The sequence below is a fragment of the Panthera pardus genome, unplaced genomic scaffold (assembly GCF_024362965.1).
Source record: "Panthera pardus isolate Hobbes unplaced genomic scaffold, ASM2436296v1 HiC_scaffold_16, whole genome shotgun sequence".
NCBI classification, from domain to species: Eukaryota; Metazoa; Chordata; class Mammalia; order Carnivora; family Felidae; genus Panthera; species Panthera pardus.
The window spans coordinates 125,761,560-125,780,259 of NW_026526721.1; the positions used below are offsets into that span (position 1 = coordinate 125,761,560).

General features: G+C 37.7%; 1 protein-coding gene across 3 annotated transcripts in view; it reads left to right on the plus strand.

Moving 5' to 3' along the window:
• The window catches only part of STAG1 (stromal antigen 1), a 403,080-nt gene extending 385,236 nt beyond the window's left edge, over positions 1 to 17,844 (plus strand). For all 3 annotated transcript variants that reach the window (XM_019437287.2, XM_019437295.2, XM_019437306.2), the window contains 6 exons: positions 7,073 to 7,278; positions 10,698 to 10,872; positions 12,987 to 13,097; positions 13,660 to 13,774; positions 15,616 to 15,696; positions 15,783 to 17,844. In XM_019437287.2, coding sequence (XP_019292832.1) covers positions 7,073 to 7,278; positions 10,698 to 10,872; positions 12,987 to 13,097; positions 13,660 to 13,774; positions 15,616 to 15,696; positions 15,783 to 15,806 — 712 coding nt within the window. In that variant the 3' untranslated portion in view covers positions 15,807 to 17,844. The remainder of the gene's footprint in view (positions 1 to 7,072; positions 7,279 to 10,697; positions 10,873 to 12,986; positions 13,098 to 13,659; positions 13,775 to 15,615; positions 15,697 to 15,782) is intronic.
• The last annotated feature ends 856 nt before the right edge of the window (positions 17,845 to 18,700 follow it).

Consider the following 18,700-nt stretch of genomic DNA (forward strand, 5'->3'; position numbering starts at 1 on the left):
CACTATCTTAGTTACTATAGATTTTTTTCTCATTTTTCCAGCCTTATTGAGATAAATTTGACATATAGCATTGTATAAGTTTAAGGTATACAGTATGATGATGGTATACTTATATTTTGCAAAATGATTTTACTGTAGCTTTATAGTAAGTTTTACAATTGTATCGTGTCAGTCTTCGAACTTAGTTGCTCTCCCTCAGTACTGGCTATTCTGGGTCTTTTGCCTCTCCATATAAAACTTAGAATCCACTTGTCAATATCCACAAAATAACTTGCTGAGATTTTGGTTGGAACTGCATGGACTATATAGATCAAGTTAGAAAGAACTGACTTAGTACTTTGTCTTTGTAGGCATGAACATGGAATGTGTCTCCATATATTTAGTTCTTTCATTTCATTCATCAGTTTTGTAGTTTTCCTCATATAGGTATTGTATATTTTTTGTTAGATTTATATCTTAATTCATTTTCAGGGGTGCAGATGTAAATGGCTTTATGTTTTTAATTTCAAATTCCACTTGTAACTTTGTATCCTGCAACCTTGCTGCAATTGCATGTTAGTTCCAGGAGGGATTTTCTGTCAGTTCTTTAGGATTTTGTACATAGACAATCGTGTCATCTGCAAATAATAACTGATTTCTTCCTTCCTACTCTGTATACTTTATATTTCCTTTTTTGTCTTATTGAATTAACTAGAATTTCCAGTACAGTGTTGAAAAGGATTGGTGAGCAGGGACATTCTTGTCTTATACCTGATTTACTGGGAAATCTTCAAGTTTTTCACCATTAAGCATGTTAGCTATACGGTTTTTTGTAGATTGTATTTATCAAATTGAGAAAATCCCCTTTTATTCCTGATTTAGTGAGAGTTTTTATCAAGGATTGGTGTTGTGTTTTGTCAAATTCTTTTTCTATATTTATTGATAAGATACTGATTTTTCTTCTTTAGCCTGTTGATGTGATAGAATATATTAATTGATTTTCAAGTGTTGAACCAGCTTTGCATACCTGGGTTACATCCCACTTGATCATAGTGTATATATTTATTTTTCAGTACATTGTTGGATTCAGTTTGCTCATATTTTGATGAGGATTTTTGCTTTATATTCACGAAGATAGTTAGTCTGTAGTTTTCTTGTAATATCTTTGTCTGATTTTGGTATTAGGATAATGCTGGCCTCGTAGAATGAGGTAGAAAGTACTGCTTCTGCTTTTGTCATCCGAAAGAGACTGTAGAGAATTGGTAGGTTTATTCCTTAAACATTTGGTAGAATCACCAGTTAACTCATTTGAGCTTGGTGCTTCCTGCTTTGGAAAGTTATTAGTTATTGAATCAATTTATTTAATAGATATAGGCCTTTTCAGATTGTCCATTTCTTCTTGTGTGAAATTGGCAAGTTGTGTGTTTCAAGGAATTGGTCTGTTTCATCTGGATTATCAAATATGCAGGCACAGATTTGTTTATAGTATTCCTTTATTCTCCTGTTAATGTCTGTAGGATTTGTAATGATGTTTTCTCTTTAATTTCTGGTATTAATAATTTGTAGCTTCTCTTCCCCCCAACTCTTTTAGGCTGACTAATCAATTTTATTGATCTTTTCAAAGAACCAGCTTTTGATTTGCTGATACTATGTATTGCTTTATGTTTTTAATTTCATTGATTTCTACTCTAATTTTTAGTGTTTCTTTTCTTTCACTTTGGATTCAATTTGGTCATCTTTTTCTAGTTTTCTAGGGTAGAAGCTTCTAGATTATTGATTTTGGATTTTTCTTTTCTGATATGTGCATTCAATGCTGTAATTTCCCTCTAACCATTGCTTTCACTGCATTACACAAATTTTGAAGTGCTATTATTTTCATTTCATTTCCATTTAAAATTTCCCTTGGGATTTCTTCTTTGTATCATGTGTTAAAGTATATTCTTTAATCTCCATGTATCTTTCTGATACTGATTTCTAGTTTAATTCCATTGTGATCTAAGAGCAGACATTGTATGATTTCTGTTCTTTTAAATTTGTTAAGATGTGTTTTGTGACTGGGGTGCCTTGGTGGCTCAGTTTGTTGAGCGTCCAACTCTTGATTTTGGCTCAAGTCATGATATAACAGTTCCTGAGATCAAAACCCCACATTGGGTTCTGCGCTGACACCTCAGAGCCTTCTCGGGATTCTCTCTCTGTCCCTCCCCTGCTTGAGTGCATGGGCTCGCTTTCTCTCCCTCCTTCCCTCACTTGCAAAATAAATAAGTAAAAACATTAAAAAAAAAAAAAAAAAAAAAAAAAGATGTGTTTTATGACCTAAAATGTGATCTCTTGGTGAATGTTACAGGTGAATTTGAAAAAAATACGTATTCTGCTTTTGGATAGGATTAGTCTTGTAGATGTTAATTATATCCACTTGACTGATGGTGTATTTGATTTCAACTATGTCCTTACTGATTTTTCTGGCTACTGAATCTGTCCATTTCTGATAGAGGATTAAGTCTCCAACTGTGATAGTGGATTCATGTATTTCTAATTGCAGTTTCTCTTTACAATTAGTTTTGCCTCACATAGTTTGATGCTCTGTTTTAAGGCACATACATGGTAAGAATTATTACCTTTTTTGGAGAACTGACTCCTTTATCATTATGTAATACCCTTCTTTATCCCTGATAACTTTCTGTACTTTGAAGTCTGCTCTGAAATTAATATAACTACTCTTGGTTTCTTTTGATTAGTGTTTGCATGGTATAACTTTTTCCATCCATTTACTTACTTTTATTTTATATGTCTTTACATTTAAAGTGGATTTTTTGTAGGCAGCCTATACTTAGGTCATGTTTTTTGATCCACTCTGGCAATCTTTTACTTGGTGCACTTTTATACCATTGATGTTCAGATTGATTATTAATACAGTTGGATTAATACCTAACCATATTCCTTACTATTTCTGTTTGTTGCTCTTATTTTTTTGTCTTCCACTCTTTTTCTGCTGTTTGTAAAAAGTTTTAATTAAGCATTTTATGATACCATTTGTTCTACTTTCTTAGCATATTGATACTTTTTTTTAAGTGGTTGCCCTAAAATTTGCAATGTGCATTTACAATTAATCCAAATCCACTTTTAAATAGTACTCTATCACTTCATGAATAGTATGAGTACCTTATAATAACAAAATAATCCTAATTTCTCCCTCCTCTCCCTTGTATCATTGCTGTCATTCTTTTCATTTAATATATAAGCATATGTAATCATATATATCTATGCATATACGTGATATATACATAAGCATACATAATCAAATACATTGTTGGTATTATTTTGAACAAAAATTTCCTTTGTTAGATCAGTTAAGAAAAATAAAAGTTTTTATTTTAGGGGTGCCTGGGTGGCTCAGTTAAGCCTCAGACTTCGGCTCAGGTCACCATCTCATGGGTCATGAATTTAACCCCCGCGCTGGGCTATGTGCTGACAGCTCAAAGCCTGGAGCCTTTTTTCAGATTCTGTCTCCCTCTCTCTCTGTCCCTCCCTGCATGCTCGCTCCCTCTCTCTTTCTCTCTCTCACAAAAATAAATAAATATTTTTTAAAATTTTAAGTTTTTATTTTACCTGCACTTATTCCTTCTTCATTGTTCTTCCTTACTTTATATAGATTCATGTCTGTGACCTATATTACTTTCCTTCACTCTAACGCACTTATTTTAACAAATTTTGGAAAGCAGGTCTACTGGCAACAAATTCTCTCAATTTTTATTTGCCTGAGAAAGTCTTCATTTTTCCTTCACTTTGAAGGAGAGTTTTGTAGGGCACAGAATTTTAGTTTGGTGGGGTTTTTCTCTTAACACTTTACTCCACTCTTTTCTTGCTTGCATGGTTTCTGAGAAGTTAGGTATAATTCATATCATTATTCCCCTGTGTGTGAAGCATTTTTTTTCCTCTGGCTTCTTTCAGGATTTTTCCTTTGCCTTGGATTTTCTATAGTTTGAAAACAGTATGCTTAGATATAGTTCTTCTGTCATTTTATCCTGCTTGGTATTCTCTGAGTTTCCTGGATCTGTGGCTTGGTATCTGACATTAATTTGGGAAAATTCTCTGCCATTTCTGGGTTTGTTTGTTTTTTTAATTTTTGTCTGTTTGTTTATTTTTGAAGGAGAGAGCATGAACGGGGGAGAGGCAGAGAGAGAAGGAGACATAGAATCCAAAGCAGACTCCAGGTTCTGAGCTGTCAGTAAGGAGCCCAACGCAGGGCTCAAACTCATAAACTATGAGATCATGACCTGAGCCGAAGCTGGATGACTTAACAGACTGAGCCACCCAGGCACCCCTGCCATTTCTGTTTTCAATTATTGTTGCTGTTGTTCTTTTCTTGCTTCCCCTTGACATTCTCAATATGTTAACACCTTTTGTAGTTGTATTATAGTTGGATATTCTAGTTTCCTCCATCATCATTCTCTTTGCTTTCAGTTTTCAAAGATTATGTTGTTGTGTCCCCTAGAGCAGAGGCTTTTCCTTCAGCTGTGTCCAGTCTACTGATAAACTGATCAGAGGCATTCTTTGTTTCTTTTACAGTTTTTATCTCTAGCATTTCTTTTGGTTCTTAGGATTTCCATCTGTCTGCTTTTGTTGCTCATCTGTTCTTGCATGCTGTCTACTTTTCCCATTAGAGCCCTTAGCATATTGATCATAGTTGTTTTAAATTGCCAGTCTGATAATTCTCATATTTCTACCATGTCTGATTCTGATGTTTGCTCTGTCCTTTGAATCGTAATTTTGCCTTTTGGTATGCCTTATAATTTTTTCTTGATTAGCAGATGTGATGTACTGCGTAAAAGGAACTACTATAAATATACCTTTAGTAATATAGTAATGAGGTATGGGAGGAGGGGAAGCAATCTATAATCTCAGATTATAGGTTTGTGTCTTAGTGAGCCTGTGCCTCTGGACTGCGAACTCCTCAAGTATTTCTCACTTTTTTCTTAACCCGTAGTTGGGACATAATGGGTGGAGTGGGCTGGAGTTGGTATTTCCCTTCCCCCGGATTGGTTAACATCCAGTAATATCCCAGTAAGTTGTGCTCTGCTTTACCAGTTTCCCCTGAGGAGAGGCTTTGTTAAAAACAATATACTCTGGCAGATTTCAAAATGATATCCTTTTCCTCTCCCCTTGCTGGAAGCACAGAGGAGTTTGCTCTAATGTTTACTGTGGAAACCTGGTTGAACTTCTGGAGGTAAATCTCATATTATGGGGAGGTCCCCCTGGACTGGACCCTGGACAGGGTCCTCCTGGAATTTTGAACTCTCAGACTTGTCCACAGTGAACCTCCAACAATTTGTGAATTAAAATTTTTTAATGTTTGTTTATTTTTGAAGAAGAGACAGAACATGAATGGGGGAGAGGCAGAGAGAGAGGGAGACACAGAATCTGAAGCAGGCTCCAGGCCCTGAGCTATCAAGCACAGAGCCTGATGGGGGCTCAAACTCAGAGCAGTGAGATCATGACCTGAGCCGAAGTTAGATGCTTAACGGACTGAGCCACCCAGGCACCCCCAGTTTGTGAATTACAGCTCAGGTTTTCCTACTCCAGCACTGGTTCTCAAGTTAGTTTCCACTAGTGAGTTTGTTCCAATAAGCTGTTGCCTCCTATATTCACATATATCTCCCAATCTTGGGGACAGCTATTTTCCTCCCTTATGGATCCAGGAAGTTGCTGATTTTTTAGTCTGTTGACCTTTTTACTTGTTAGGATGCAATGACAACTTTGAAACTCCTTACATGCAGAACTGGAAAATAGTCTACTATGATTTTATCTTTAAGTCTGGCTTTCTAAGAGTTCCTCTTGGGTCAGAGCAGCTTATTGTTCAACTAGTATTTGGTTAGCAATTGTGCTTAAGCCCCTGGTGCCAGTGAGGCTTCTTCCCTGTGTTGATAGGTCAGTGTGGGGCCTGGGGAATGATTTCAACACTGCCCTCATTCCCTGTTCTTTTTGCCCATGAGTAGGTGCAACTTAAGCATATGTGCAGAGCCTTCCCAACTTCCAAGATTGTCTGTGATTCCAGGAGGGCTCTTCTTGGCTAGCTTTTCTCTCATTTTCTCTCTTAAATTTCTGGCTTATCTACTCTCTTTGGTTGCTGGGCAGAACTTTTATGCCATTGAACAGGAACTGGGGGTGGGACAGCATCCCTCTTCTCCCAGAATAACACCTCTATTCTGTGAGCAGGGGACCAGGGGTAACCCCTCATTGTCAGCTTGTCCCTCCAGGTGGTCTCTGCCTGCTGTGCCTAAGAGAGAGTCACTACTTGACAAGTAGAGGATGGGGAAGAAGGAAGCCTCCTTCCTCCCAGCTGCTGTCCAGAATAGTGTTTCTTCCAGGGCAGCTCCGGATGAGAAGTGAAAGAAAGAGGGAAACCCTGTCTTCTTATCCATGTCTACCCAGAGTAGAGCTCCTGGAGTAATGCCTTCATAGCACAGGACAGTGGTGGAGAAGAGGGGACAAAGGAGGGGAACAGGTTATGATGCAAATGCAACAAACCTTGTTTTTACTGAGATTTAGGAATTTTCTTGAATAAATGTTTCTCCATTTGCTATGTGCCCTTAGGACAGTTTCTAAAGACTTTAAATGATTGTCTTTTATCATTTTCACCAGTTAAAAAATTGTTTTGCTGGGAAGAGGATATCCCTAGTTCCTCTCTCCACCATTATAGAAATCCTGCCCTGGTTTAAACAGTTTAAAAAAAAATTCAATAACCTATTGAGCTAAACTTCTGATTTTTTTTTTTTTAACATTGGCCTAGGAAGGACTACACACACACACACACACAGCCTTAGTAATACATTCACCTATTTAAAAGCATTCCAGTGCTCACTTCAGCAGCACATGTACTAAAATTGGAACAATGAAAGCATTCCAGGAATATGTGCAGCAAAACCTTACATTCTCATCCCTCTTTTCCAAAGGTAACCACTGTTAACAGTGTAATATGTACCCTTAGGAATTCTTCAGAACTTTCAGAGAGACAGCCTCAGTCTATGAAAAAATTAAATAAGTGATACATGAAGTGCTTCTATGAAAATCACTGTTTCCTTTGTTGTGTTTCTAGTCATTCATACCTAGAAAAATTCCTTACGGAGCAGATGATGGAAAGGAGAGAAGATGTATGGCTTCCACTTATCTCCTATAGAAATTCGTTAGTCACTGGAGGTGAAGATGATAGGATGTCTGTTAACAGTGGAAGTAGCAGCAGCAAAACCTCCTCAGTAAGGAATAAGAAAGGACGACCCCCACTTCACAAAAAACGAGTAGAAGGTAAGTCTACCTTTAACCTATGAGACAAGTAGTTTGCTTACTATTGCAAAGGTAAATAAAGTGACAGATCTGTTGAAGCAAGGTAATATTGTTAAGCATATTATTTCCTTGTATACTTGACACATACTCAAAGGTTAGAACAAAGTGGAACAGAAAAGGGTCAAGGAGAAAGAAGTTAGAAGAGCATGAAACACAGGGAAAGATACGTACAGAGAAAAAGAGAAAACATTACAAAGGTTTATAAAATTGATCTCCATATCATAGACCCTCTAATACATTAAAATTTAAAATAAGGCGTAGTCATAACGTTAATTATCAAAATTCATCCTAATATAGAAGAGATTCTGATAAGCTAAGGGTAGACCTGTGCAGCAAATTGAACATGACCAAAACAACTTTCGATTTCTACCCCAGGAATATAATTTATTCTTGTGCATTAAAATAATGATAGCTGACTCTGGTTTTATAACTCTCATGGACTGTGGGAAACAAGGAGTTGAACTGTCATGAAAATGTGAAAATGCGTAATTATTCATATATTCAAAAAGACTAAAAATTGCTTTATTAGAGCATTACTCTTAAACTAAGAAAACTCAGAGCAACTGGTGGCTCAGTCACTTAAGCATTTGACTTTGACTCCGGTCATGATCTCATGGTTCATGAGTTCAAGCCCTGTGTTGGGCTCTGTGCTGACAGCTCAGAGCCTGGAGCCTGCTTCGGATTCTGTGTCTCCCTCTCTCTCTCTGCCCTCTTCTCTCTCTGCCCTCTTCTCTCTCTGCTTCTGACCCTGCCCACACTCTGTCTATCAAAAATAAATAAACATTAAAAAAAATAGAACTACCCTACAGCCCAGCAATTACACTACTAAGTATTTATACAAAGGATATAGGTGTGTTATTTCAAAGGGGCATATGCACCCCAATGTTTATAGCAGCGCTGTCGACAATAGACCAAGTATAGAAAGAGTCCAAATGTCCATCGACTGATGAATGGATAAAGATGATGTGGTATGTGTGTATATATATATATATATACATACACACACACACACACACACACACACACACACACACACACACAATGGACTATTACTTGGCAATCAAAAAGAATGAAATCTTGCCATTTGCAACAACATGGATAGAGCAAGAGGGTATTATGCTAAGCAAAATTAGAGGAAGACAAATATCGTATGACTTCACTCACATGTGGAATTTAAGATACAAACAGATGAACATAGGGAAAGGGAAGCAAAAATAATACAAAAACAGGGAGGGGGGAAACATAAGAGAGTCTTAAATACAGGGAACAAACTAAGGGTTGCTGGAGGGGTGGTGGGTGGGGGGATCGGCTAAATGGGTGATGGGCATTAGGGAGGACACTTGTGATGAGCACTGGGTGTTATACATAGGGGATGAATCACTGGATTCTACTCCTGAAATCATTATTGCACTATATGCTAACTAACTTGGATATAAATTAAAAAAGAAAAAAATATTTACAGAATTAATGTTAAAGATTTTGTGTCAAGTTTTGTCTTTGGGATTTAAAATCTTTTGGTTCAGAGAATGAAAATACTAAACCCTCTCTGTAGTGTAGAATCCTAAACTTCTCTCTAAATAATGACTGAAAAAAAGAAAACTTGCTGTATGTCAGTTTGAAATTTACCAAGCGACTAACGTAGGTCATGTGCCCAGAATCCTTAGGCAGCAGTTTCATCTGTTTGGAATAAAGATGAGAAAGCCTTGTAAGAAGTGTTTTCATTGAGGAACCCTTAGGGGTTAGCAGGATCTCCTCAAGAAGAGTGAGTTCTTCCTGAAGTTAGTCATTCATTCATCAAGTCTTTACCAAGCGCCTTTCAAAGACCTGCAAAATGCTGGAGATTAAGTATTAATAAAAATGCTCAGGGGTTCATGGGCGCCTCAGTCAAACATCTAACTGTTGATCTCAGGGTCATGAGTTCAAGCCCCATTTTGGGCTCTGTGCTAGGCATGAAACTTACTTTAAAAAATGCTCATAGTACAGATGGGAAGACAGAAGCAGGCAATTTTAATTCAGCAAGGGAAGTGCTCTGATGGGCCAAAAAGATTTTCTGGGTACATACAGGGAGTGATCAAACTCTTAATGAATCAGGCAAGATTTTCTGTAAAATATGGTATGTAGTAGAGCTGAAACATGGGTTTACCACGTTAAGAACCTAAATGGTACCATTTTTACAAAATTTTAAGTGCAGCAGAAGATAAAAGTTAGGAATTAAATGTTGAAACAAAAGTGGTATGAATAAAAGAAGACGAAACCTCTTTTTGCTGATTAAAGATTCAATAGGGAGTTTCAGATCACTGGAATGACATTAACAAGACAATAGGTAAGTATTTTCAGGAACTGAGAAGCCTATCCAGAACATATACATATGTCTGACAATTGTTGAAACACTGAGAGGTGGGATGCTTGATAGCAAATACAGAACCTAACATGCACACATCTCTGAGACTTAATGGAGGAAGAAAAACAATAAGATTCATACTGTGTACTTTGTGATTGAAATTTTTTTTTAATTCTTCAGAAGGGAAAGCATAGCAGTAATACTTTTAAGTCTTCCCATATTAGGAAAATAACTTAGAATGTTTGTGGTAGAAACTTTATAATTATGTAACATTATATCAGGCTATAGTTTACATATGCAAATAATGCTTTAATCTGTTCAGATCTTCATGAATTATCTTCAGAAAAGGGAAGAAACACTTCCTGGTCCCTTGACAAAATTTAATTTTAATTAAAGAGATAACCTATACAGTTGACAGATGACCTGCCAACACAGGCCAGTGTATAATTAAATCCTTAGTAAGTAGGAATGATTCTATTTCCTCTAGAAGTTAAAGGAGAATGGGAAGTGGGGGCTGGGTAGGATGAATGAGGAGGGCTTCCCTAAAGAGGTAGAACTTAGAAGCATGAAAACAGTGAGCCTCTTAACCCATCCCCATATTGAATTGCCTGGAAAAAAGTTATTTCTCTAGTGACCAATGTCCCAGTTGTGCAGTGGGATTTGCTGATTTGTCAGTAAAGGCCCACCAGACTTTAAGTGCTGCTACCTGGGGCCCCTCTAAGACCCAGCAAATAGGCCCTTTATTGTTTGAGTAAAGCAAGGTTAGAGGGATCTCTGGCTGGCCCCATTCTTCCCTTCCTGTGGTTGAATTAATCCTTATAGATGGAGGGATTCAGAAGAGAGGATAATGTAAGAATATATAAGCAAACGGAGTTTTGGAAGTTTAGTAACTTACAGAAAGTTACACAGGCGAGTGGTATAACTGGGATTCAAATTAGACAGTTTAACCCAGAAGCCACGCTCTTCTAGTCTGTTCTAGAACTTCTACCAGAGTTCATTCCACTAATGATATGTTGTGACTCTAACTGGAATTTTACAGATGAAAGTCTGGATAATACATGGCTAAACAGGACTGACACCATGATTCAGACTCCTGGGCCCCTGCCAGCACCACAGCTCACTTCCACTGTACTGCGGGAGAATAGTAGGCCCGTGGGAGAACAGATTCAGGAACCTGAGTCTGAACATGGTTCTGAACCTGACTTTTTACACAAGTAAGTAGTAAAAATTTATTTTCTTGGTATAAAACCTTTAATTGTTAAAGAAAGAAAAACCTTCTTAAAGCATGTTATTGGTCAGTTCATAAGGAAAAACCACAAGCAGAGGCTAAATAATTTGTATTAGAAGATACATAAGTCTGCCAACATTTGTGGATATCAGTTACTCAAAGCCCAAAGACCTTTAAAGCATGGTGCATCACTAAGTGCTGATTTCAGTTGGAGTTTACAGATTATCATTGGGCAGGTCTGTTTTTTCTCAGGGACTTGCAAAAAAGACATGCAAGTTACTTCCTTGGAAAGAAAGCCTTTAAGAGTCTCTGCTAAGGTTGTACTAGTCTGAACAAACAAATAGACTATTCCTTTTATCATTCATTAATAGCATTTTGTCTTGGTCAAGTTTATATTTTAAACTTAAACTGTTAGGGATTAAGGTATTTGTCAAGATATTTGATAAATTCTGAGAACAGTTGCCTTTTCTCTAAGAGAGAATCAAAGTCTTACCTTCTTCCATGCTAGTAGTAATTAGTATGTTTTCTAGTACCATGGCCCCAAACATTTTGGAAAAGGCAAGATAATGGTACAACTTTTGCTATAAAAGAACTTTTTCTTTGTTGTTTTCTATCCAACTATGTAATTCTTCTAGTTTCTTGTGTTTCTAATCATTGGGGTAAAATGCTGTGATTTACTCTGATGGGAAAGAGAATTCTCAGTTAAAATCAACAAATTTAGCAGGTTGGAAATGGAAAGAGGAAATGTTAGAATTTTTCAGATCCTGGGTTTTCAGAAAGCCTCTTTGCTCAGAGGATCTGCCTTTCTTCAAAGCTAAAAGGATAATCATTGTCAGACAGCCACTGCGTAACAGCATTCTTAGAGGGTAGTTTGCCTTATGACCAACATTCTCACCCTGCTTCTTAGAGGGTGGATTCTTCCTTATTTGAGCAGCCTGTCTTACTTCCCTGACTTTACCACTTGTCAATTCCTCCCCTCTGTGGTCTACTTTCCTTTCCCTGCTGTAGGTTTGTTTATAGATTTAATCAAGGTGGTAACACTATATGATATAAAGACAGCTGCTCATGTGACAGATGTTATCTACTAAAAATCATTAAGGTTTACATCCTGTAAAATTCCCAGGAGGCATGTTTATGCAAGTGTCCATGTACCAGTAAGTATAGAGGACAGGTGAAAATTTGACCCAGCATGCACCTGACTCCAAATTTTTTCAGAAGGACTGAGAAAAAAATGTGTTAATACTTTCCTTGTTCAACTCTGAAGAGCTCTTCCCACAAGGCCAGCATCCTTTCTGTCCCTTAGGGGACTGGCTGTCCAGGCAGGAACACTTGTTCCAGGGCAGTAGCTGGATACAGAGGTCTCAGAAGCAGTCTCTTGTTTGGCAGAGATTTGGGGAACAAAGCTGATGAATTAAGCACCTGTAGGGGAGGGAAAGGTTTTATCCAATCCTCTTAGGATCCCTAACTGGGTCTGAAAATTAAATGGACAGATCAACAGAAAAGGATACACATTTTATTGAGTGTTTAACATGTCCAGGGGAGCTTTCAGCAGAGAATGAAGGCCTGAAGAATTGACAAGACAAAGGGGTTTGTACTAGGAATAGTTTAACTGAGACTGTGTAGTCTACATTTTCCTCAACTAGGAAGGTAAGGGTTAGTTTAACTAGTAGGAAGGTTTGTTTGCAGATTGCTCTGGTACCATCTCTGAGTTGATAAGAGTCTGTCTCCCATAAAACAAGAATTCTGCCTTTAAGCAGAAAAGGAGCTTTTTCTGTGTTTACCACTTCTTAATTGCCTTCAGCTCAAAATAACTTTTATCTCAGAAGCAGTATTTTGGGGTGACATACTTTGGTTTCCTTTACAGCTAACAACTGGCCACAGCCAGCTTCTCTTAGAGACTTAGGCATCTCTGAGCAACTAACTGCCATTTCTGCAAAGGTAGATCCTTCAGTAATGGTCTGTCTCACCCTTGACTCAAGTAAATCCAGCTAACTCCCCATACTCGGGGATTAGGCACCCAACGGTGGCTTTCTTAGCATGGGACTGATGAGCGAAATTCATCTTCTGCCATAAATGAATAATGTATTCCTATTCCCTTAGTCCTCAGATGCAGATCTCTTGGTTAGGCCAGCCGAAATTAGAAGACTTAAATCGGAAGGACAGAACAGGAATGAACTACATGAAAGTGAGAACTGGAGTAAGGCATGCCGTGTAAGTGTTACATCAAGTATTGTAAAAACATAATGACTATGTGATGCTGGTCATTTTGTGGAATGACTGGTTTCCTTTGACATTTGGTCTTAGAAAAGGAGTTAAGATCATAATTCAGGATCTCCTGTGCAGTGTAGAATAGGAATGGAGGGGGTGGGCTTCGGAAGCTTTCAGCATTTAAATCCTAGTGCTGCCACTTGCCAGCTGTGTGGCATTGGGCAAAGTCTAAAACCTCTGTGCCTCAGATTCTCCATTTGTAAACATGGGATAATACTACCAATCACATAGTTTTGTGGGAATTGACACATAGCTAAATAAATGTTAACTTCTTTTGTTGTTATTGCATTTAAATTATACTTCCTTTTGATGAGATGAAATCTTGAATGAAACAAATGAATGATCCCTAATTATCTTAGTAGTTCAGGATCATAGTTTGTGCAGCCCATGGATTTTAACTGGAAAATGTGCTTTTCATTGATTATAAGACCTAATATAAGAAAGAGCCAGGACTCCACATTCGATGAGTCTGAACAGTCTTCTGACGATGGTTTTTCCTTATCAGTCGGGGCCTAATGGAGGAAGATGCTGAGCCCATCTTTGAAGATGTGATGATGTCATCCCGGAGCCAGTTAGAAGATATGAATGAAGAATTTGAAGACACCATGGTTATTGATCTGGTAAAGAAACTCAGTACATTTTCTTCTTTTAAAATATGTGAAGGCATCGGTGTAAGATGATGCTCTTGTTTGCAGAAGCCCGAGGAGAGAGGTGTGGAGGTGGTAACATAGAATAGCAGCAGGCAGGACCAGTGTCACCCTTATTAGGGCATTTGGATGAGCTGTGTTTCTCAAGCTTACTTTCTAAGCAGTCAGATTGTAAATTTCTGGCAGTAATGGAAACTGGTTCCTTACCTTTTTGAGAAAGGGCTCTCACTAGATCTGCCTTTCAGTATAGTGTACATCTGGTCTCTTAAACTAACTTGGAGTCTGATGATATATAGAGTGTGTTCCAGCACAGCAACCAAACACAGAATATGGACCATATTTGTTCAGTGTGGAAAAAACATCTTTGAAGCAAGGAAACCTGAATATGGACTAGGTGTAGGTGATATTAAGAAATTATTGACTTTGTCAGGAATAGTAATGCATGGTGGTTATGTTTTTTTTTTTTTTTAATTTCCATCAGAGATTCATATTGAAGGTAGTTATAGATGAAATGACATAGAAAAGAAAAAAAACCGTGAGGAGACTCAGTGAAACAGATTGGTCAAAGATTTGACAGTTGATGAAGCTAGGTGATGAGTACATGGTAGTTTATCATACCACTTTATGTATTTAGGGCTGCTATAACAAATGCCATTGACTAGGTGGCTTAAACAATAGAAATTTTCTCACAGCTCTGAAGGCTAGAAGTCTGAGATCATGGTGTCAGCAAGATTTATTTCATTCTCAGGCTTCTTTCCTTGATTTGTAAATGGCCATCTTCTCCCTTTATCTTCATGTGATCTTTCCTCTGTCTCCTTATAAGGATATGAATCAGATTAGAATTGGGGCGCCTGGGGGGTTCAGTTGGTTGAGCAACCTACTTTTGATTTCAACTCAGGTCATGATGTCACAGTTTGTGTGTTTGAGCCCCCACATCGGGCTCCGTGCTGACAATGCAGAGCCTGAGTAGGATTCTCTCTCCCTCTCTCTGACTCCCTACCCATGATCTCTCTCAAAATAAGTAAAATAAACTTAAAAGTTAAAAATTTTTTGTTTTATCCATTTTTGAGAAAGAGAGGACAGAGTGTGAGCAGGGGAGGGGCAGAGAGAGACACAGAATCCGAAGCAGGCTCCAGACTCTGAGTAGTCCGCAGAGAGCCCAAAGCGGGGCTCGAATCCACGAACTGTGAACTCAGGACCTGAACCAAAATCAGATGCTTAACTGAGTGAACCACCCAGGTGCCCATAAATTTTTTTAAAAATTAGAATCCACCCATATGACCTCATTCTACCTTAATAGCCTCTCTATAGGTCCTCTGTCCAAATAACAGTCACATTCTGCGGTACTGGGGGTACCTCTTCAATATATGAATTTGCCAGTGGAGGTGGGGGGGACATAATTTAGCCTGTAACATTCTTTTTTATAGGTTTAGAATGTTCCATAATGAAAAATTTTTCTAAGAAATGTAAAGGAGATCATATGCCTCCAGTCTCTCCCCTCCCATCAGTAGCTTTCCATCTACCTGCTTTGGGGAATTTAGGGATCAATTTTTATAATCATTCTACGATTCAAAGACATGCTGTATGTTTGTAGGCCCCCAAATTACATGCATTTACATGTTCAGCTTATTCATTGTAATTTGAAATCCTGTTTTTTTAAGGTGGGGGCTCCATGTAAAAGCCACATTCTTTTCATTTCAAAATTAAATCTTTAGTAGCTCTATTCTGTGATACCATCAGAAATATTAGCTGCTTATTATCACAGTGCATTGTCTTACTATATCTCAGGAAAACATTTTGGCTTCTTTTTCTAGCCCCCATCAAGAAATCGGCGAGAGAGAGCTGAGCTGAGGCCAGATTTCTTTGATTCTGCAGCTATCATAGAAGACGATTCAGTAAATGTTAAATTATTACCACTTTTTATTTATGGTTTCTAGGTCTTGCGTATGCATGAAATTAATTGTGTTTTCCATTTTTCTAGGGATTTGGAATGCCTATGTTCTGAAGTCTGAAGAAAATTTACAAATCTGGAACTCTATTATTTAGAGCTAGAGGCCTATATACTGTGATAGCTTGTATGGGGGAAAAAACACTTTTGATGTGATCTGATTTGTTTTTTAATCAAATGATTGAGGTCAATCCCTTTTTGCAGTGACAGAAGAGGAGCATGTAAATTACCCAAGGGAATGTTGGTGAATGTCACCTCAGAAAGACTGACCTGAAAAATCATTTGTGTCCTAATATTGGACTTATCCCAATACAGATGTGTGTGTTTTTCTGGAGGGAGGAAAAAATTTTAAATTTTTAAAACAACTGTCAAGATAAACACTGTTATACACCTGTTTTATGAAACTCAGCATTGAGTAAAAAAAAATATTTTTAACTTTATTTTCCTGTTGTACAATTTAAAAACCGTTTTAACATTTTGCCTTTTTATGTTTTAAAAGCTAACCATTTTTATTAAACCTATGAGTAAGCAGCTCATCCTAATTGCCGAAGAGTGTTTTGGAGCTCACTGGATTTGGTTGACCTTGTGGAATACAGAAATGCGGAGGAGCAGAATATCGACAAGCTAAGATGAAATTCTGACAGTGCATCTCTGCCAAAAACCACACACCCTCTGTGGATATGGATTCCCAGATTTTATATACTCTTGAATAAAAAGGTTTATTTTTATTTATAAGGGGGCATAAAATAAGAAATGTCCACGCAGCCATTTTCCAACAGATGCTGTGCACCATTCATTTTATATAGAATAGGGAGATTCAAATACAGTACATTTTCTATTGGTATTTGTTCTGTGCATTTTTAGCAACTTCTACCAGCAAATAAAGTATTCTCAGAAAAACAAAAATGGTTCTCAAGTTATCAGTTTGCTGTTTTTACTACTTATTTCATGCCCTGCCAAATTCAAGTTACATAAACTTCCGTTTTCTTAAAAAGATAATCATGAAGAACTTCTTTGCCATTCAAAAGTAATTTTAAGTGTAACATAACTGTGTCTACTTCCCATGCACTTAATACCTTATGCGCTAATTTTGTGAATTAAGTTTACCAATTATAGAAGTATGTGCTGCATAGAAGTCTGTGCTTAGAGGGTGAAGTTCCTAAGCTTACCTTGAAATACAGCTACATTTCAGTGTTAAATGTGCATATTAATTATTTTGGGGAAAGAAATTATGAATCTTCAGGACAGCCTTCAATGGTTTAGAGTTACATTCTGCTTAGACTTTTATGACTTGCTGCTATTGTTTTAAAAAGCCCACTTAGTTTCTTACTTTCTGATTTTTAAAAGTAAGCCTCAATTCCAAACCAGTCCATCCACAGCTGTTTCTGGGCTGGTTTTTAAAGTAGCTGCAATGGAATCATGAGGCTTTCCCTTCTTACCAAAAATGAAAAGATTTTTTTTTTTTTTTTTTTTTTTTTTTTTTTTTACTAATCTGTGCACCCAATAATTGATTATCTTTTGTTGGGAAAGGAAATGGATTATTCTATTCATTCTTTTAGTAAACACAAAACAGATTTTTCTCAATATTTGTACAGTTCTGAAAAAAACCTGGTCACCAAAAATATTTTATCTGCTAATTTAGTAATTCCTGGGCTCCAGTTTGAGGGTTGGGGTCTCACTTTCTTCCAGAAATGTGGACCTCACTGGACATGAAGGGGCAGGAATAACTGGACCGTCCACCAGCGTCACCCCTGCCTGTGGTTCTGGCCAGGGAGGAAGCTGGGAGGTGCCTTGGCACATGCACAGATTGATCCTTTGCTTGACAGTTTCATGTGGAAATCAGATGCTGACTTAGAATTGTAGACTACATGCAACAAAAAAAAAAAAAAAAAAAAGAAAAAAAAAAGGCTTAATATCTACTCAAATGGGTTTGCAGTTCAGTTTGAAGTCAATCGAATTTTTGTATTTTCAGTGTCTCCTTGATTGGTTTTGCTAGTAATTCTGTAAATTGTACATTTGCAATATGAGGTTTTTTTCCTTTTGTACAATTTGAAACTGATGCTTCACCTTTCCTTTAATAAACTATTCAAAATCAGGCTTGTCATCCTATTGTTCTTACTATGTAAAGCTTCAAAGATGATTTTATGTCCCAATGCTCTTGAGAGTTTGCTCACTCTAATCATTTAACTGTATCAGTTTTGTTTTGTTTTTAAAGGAAAGAAATTTAGGACTAGTTCATTATCTTTCATTAATTGGATTTCCCTGGAGAAAGTGGGTAGGCCGAGTTGTCTGTGATTCAAGAGGAGGTCTCTTGCAGGCTGAATTCTGAAGGAGGCATTCAGAGTTTGTAGCCTGGATCCTGCCCTGGCCACATATCCAGCACCAAGGCTTATGCATGGTTCCCCCTAACAAACAGTGGCCTTTTAAAGATTACTTGGATTCTATAGGGCCATGTAAGTGAGAGTTTCTTGATACTGGTGCCAGACATCACTCTTAACAAAGGTCATGCCCTGGGGCACCTGGGTGACTTAGTTAAGCATTGGACTCTTAATTTCAGGTCAGGTCCTGATCTCCCCGTTTGTGAGACTGAGCCCCTGTGTCAGGCTCTGCACTAATAGTATGGAGCCTGCTTAGAATCCTCTCCCTCTCTCTCTCTGCCCCTCCCCCAGTTGCCATTCTCTTGATCTCTCAAAAATAAACTAAAAAAAAAAAAAAGTCATGCCCTACACTTCATGGGCCTGGCCATGTTCTTCGGGCTGTGTTTGTTAGATGGCCTAAAATGTCTGCAGGAAAAGCAGGGATATAAGGGCTAAATCAGCAGGTGAGCTCTCTGGGCACAGGAGGAAGATAATAAGGATGGGTCTCCAGCAGCTCTCATCTTTACAAGCTTATGAGACTAGACCAGGGCTTTACTCAGTGCAGCTCTACCTTGGGACAAACTTGGAAACCTC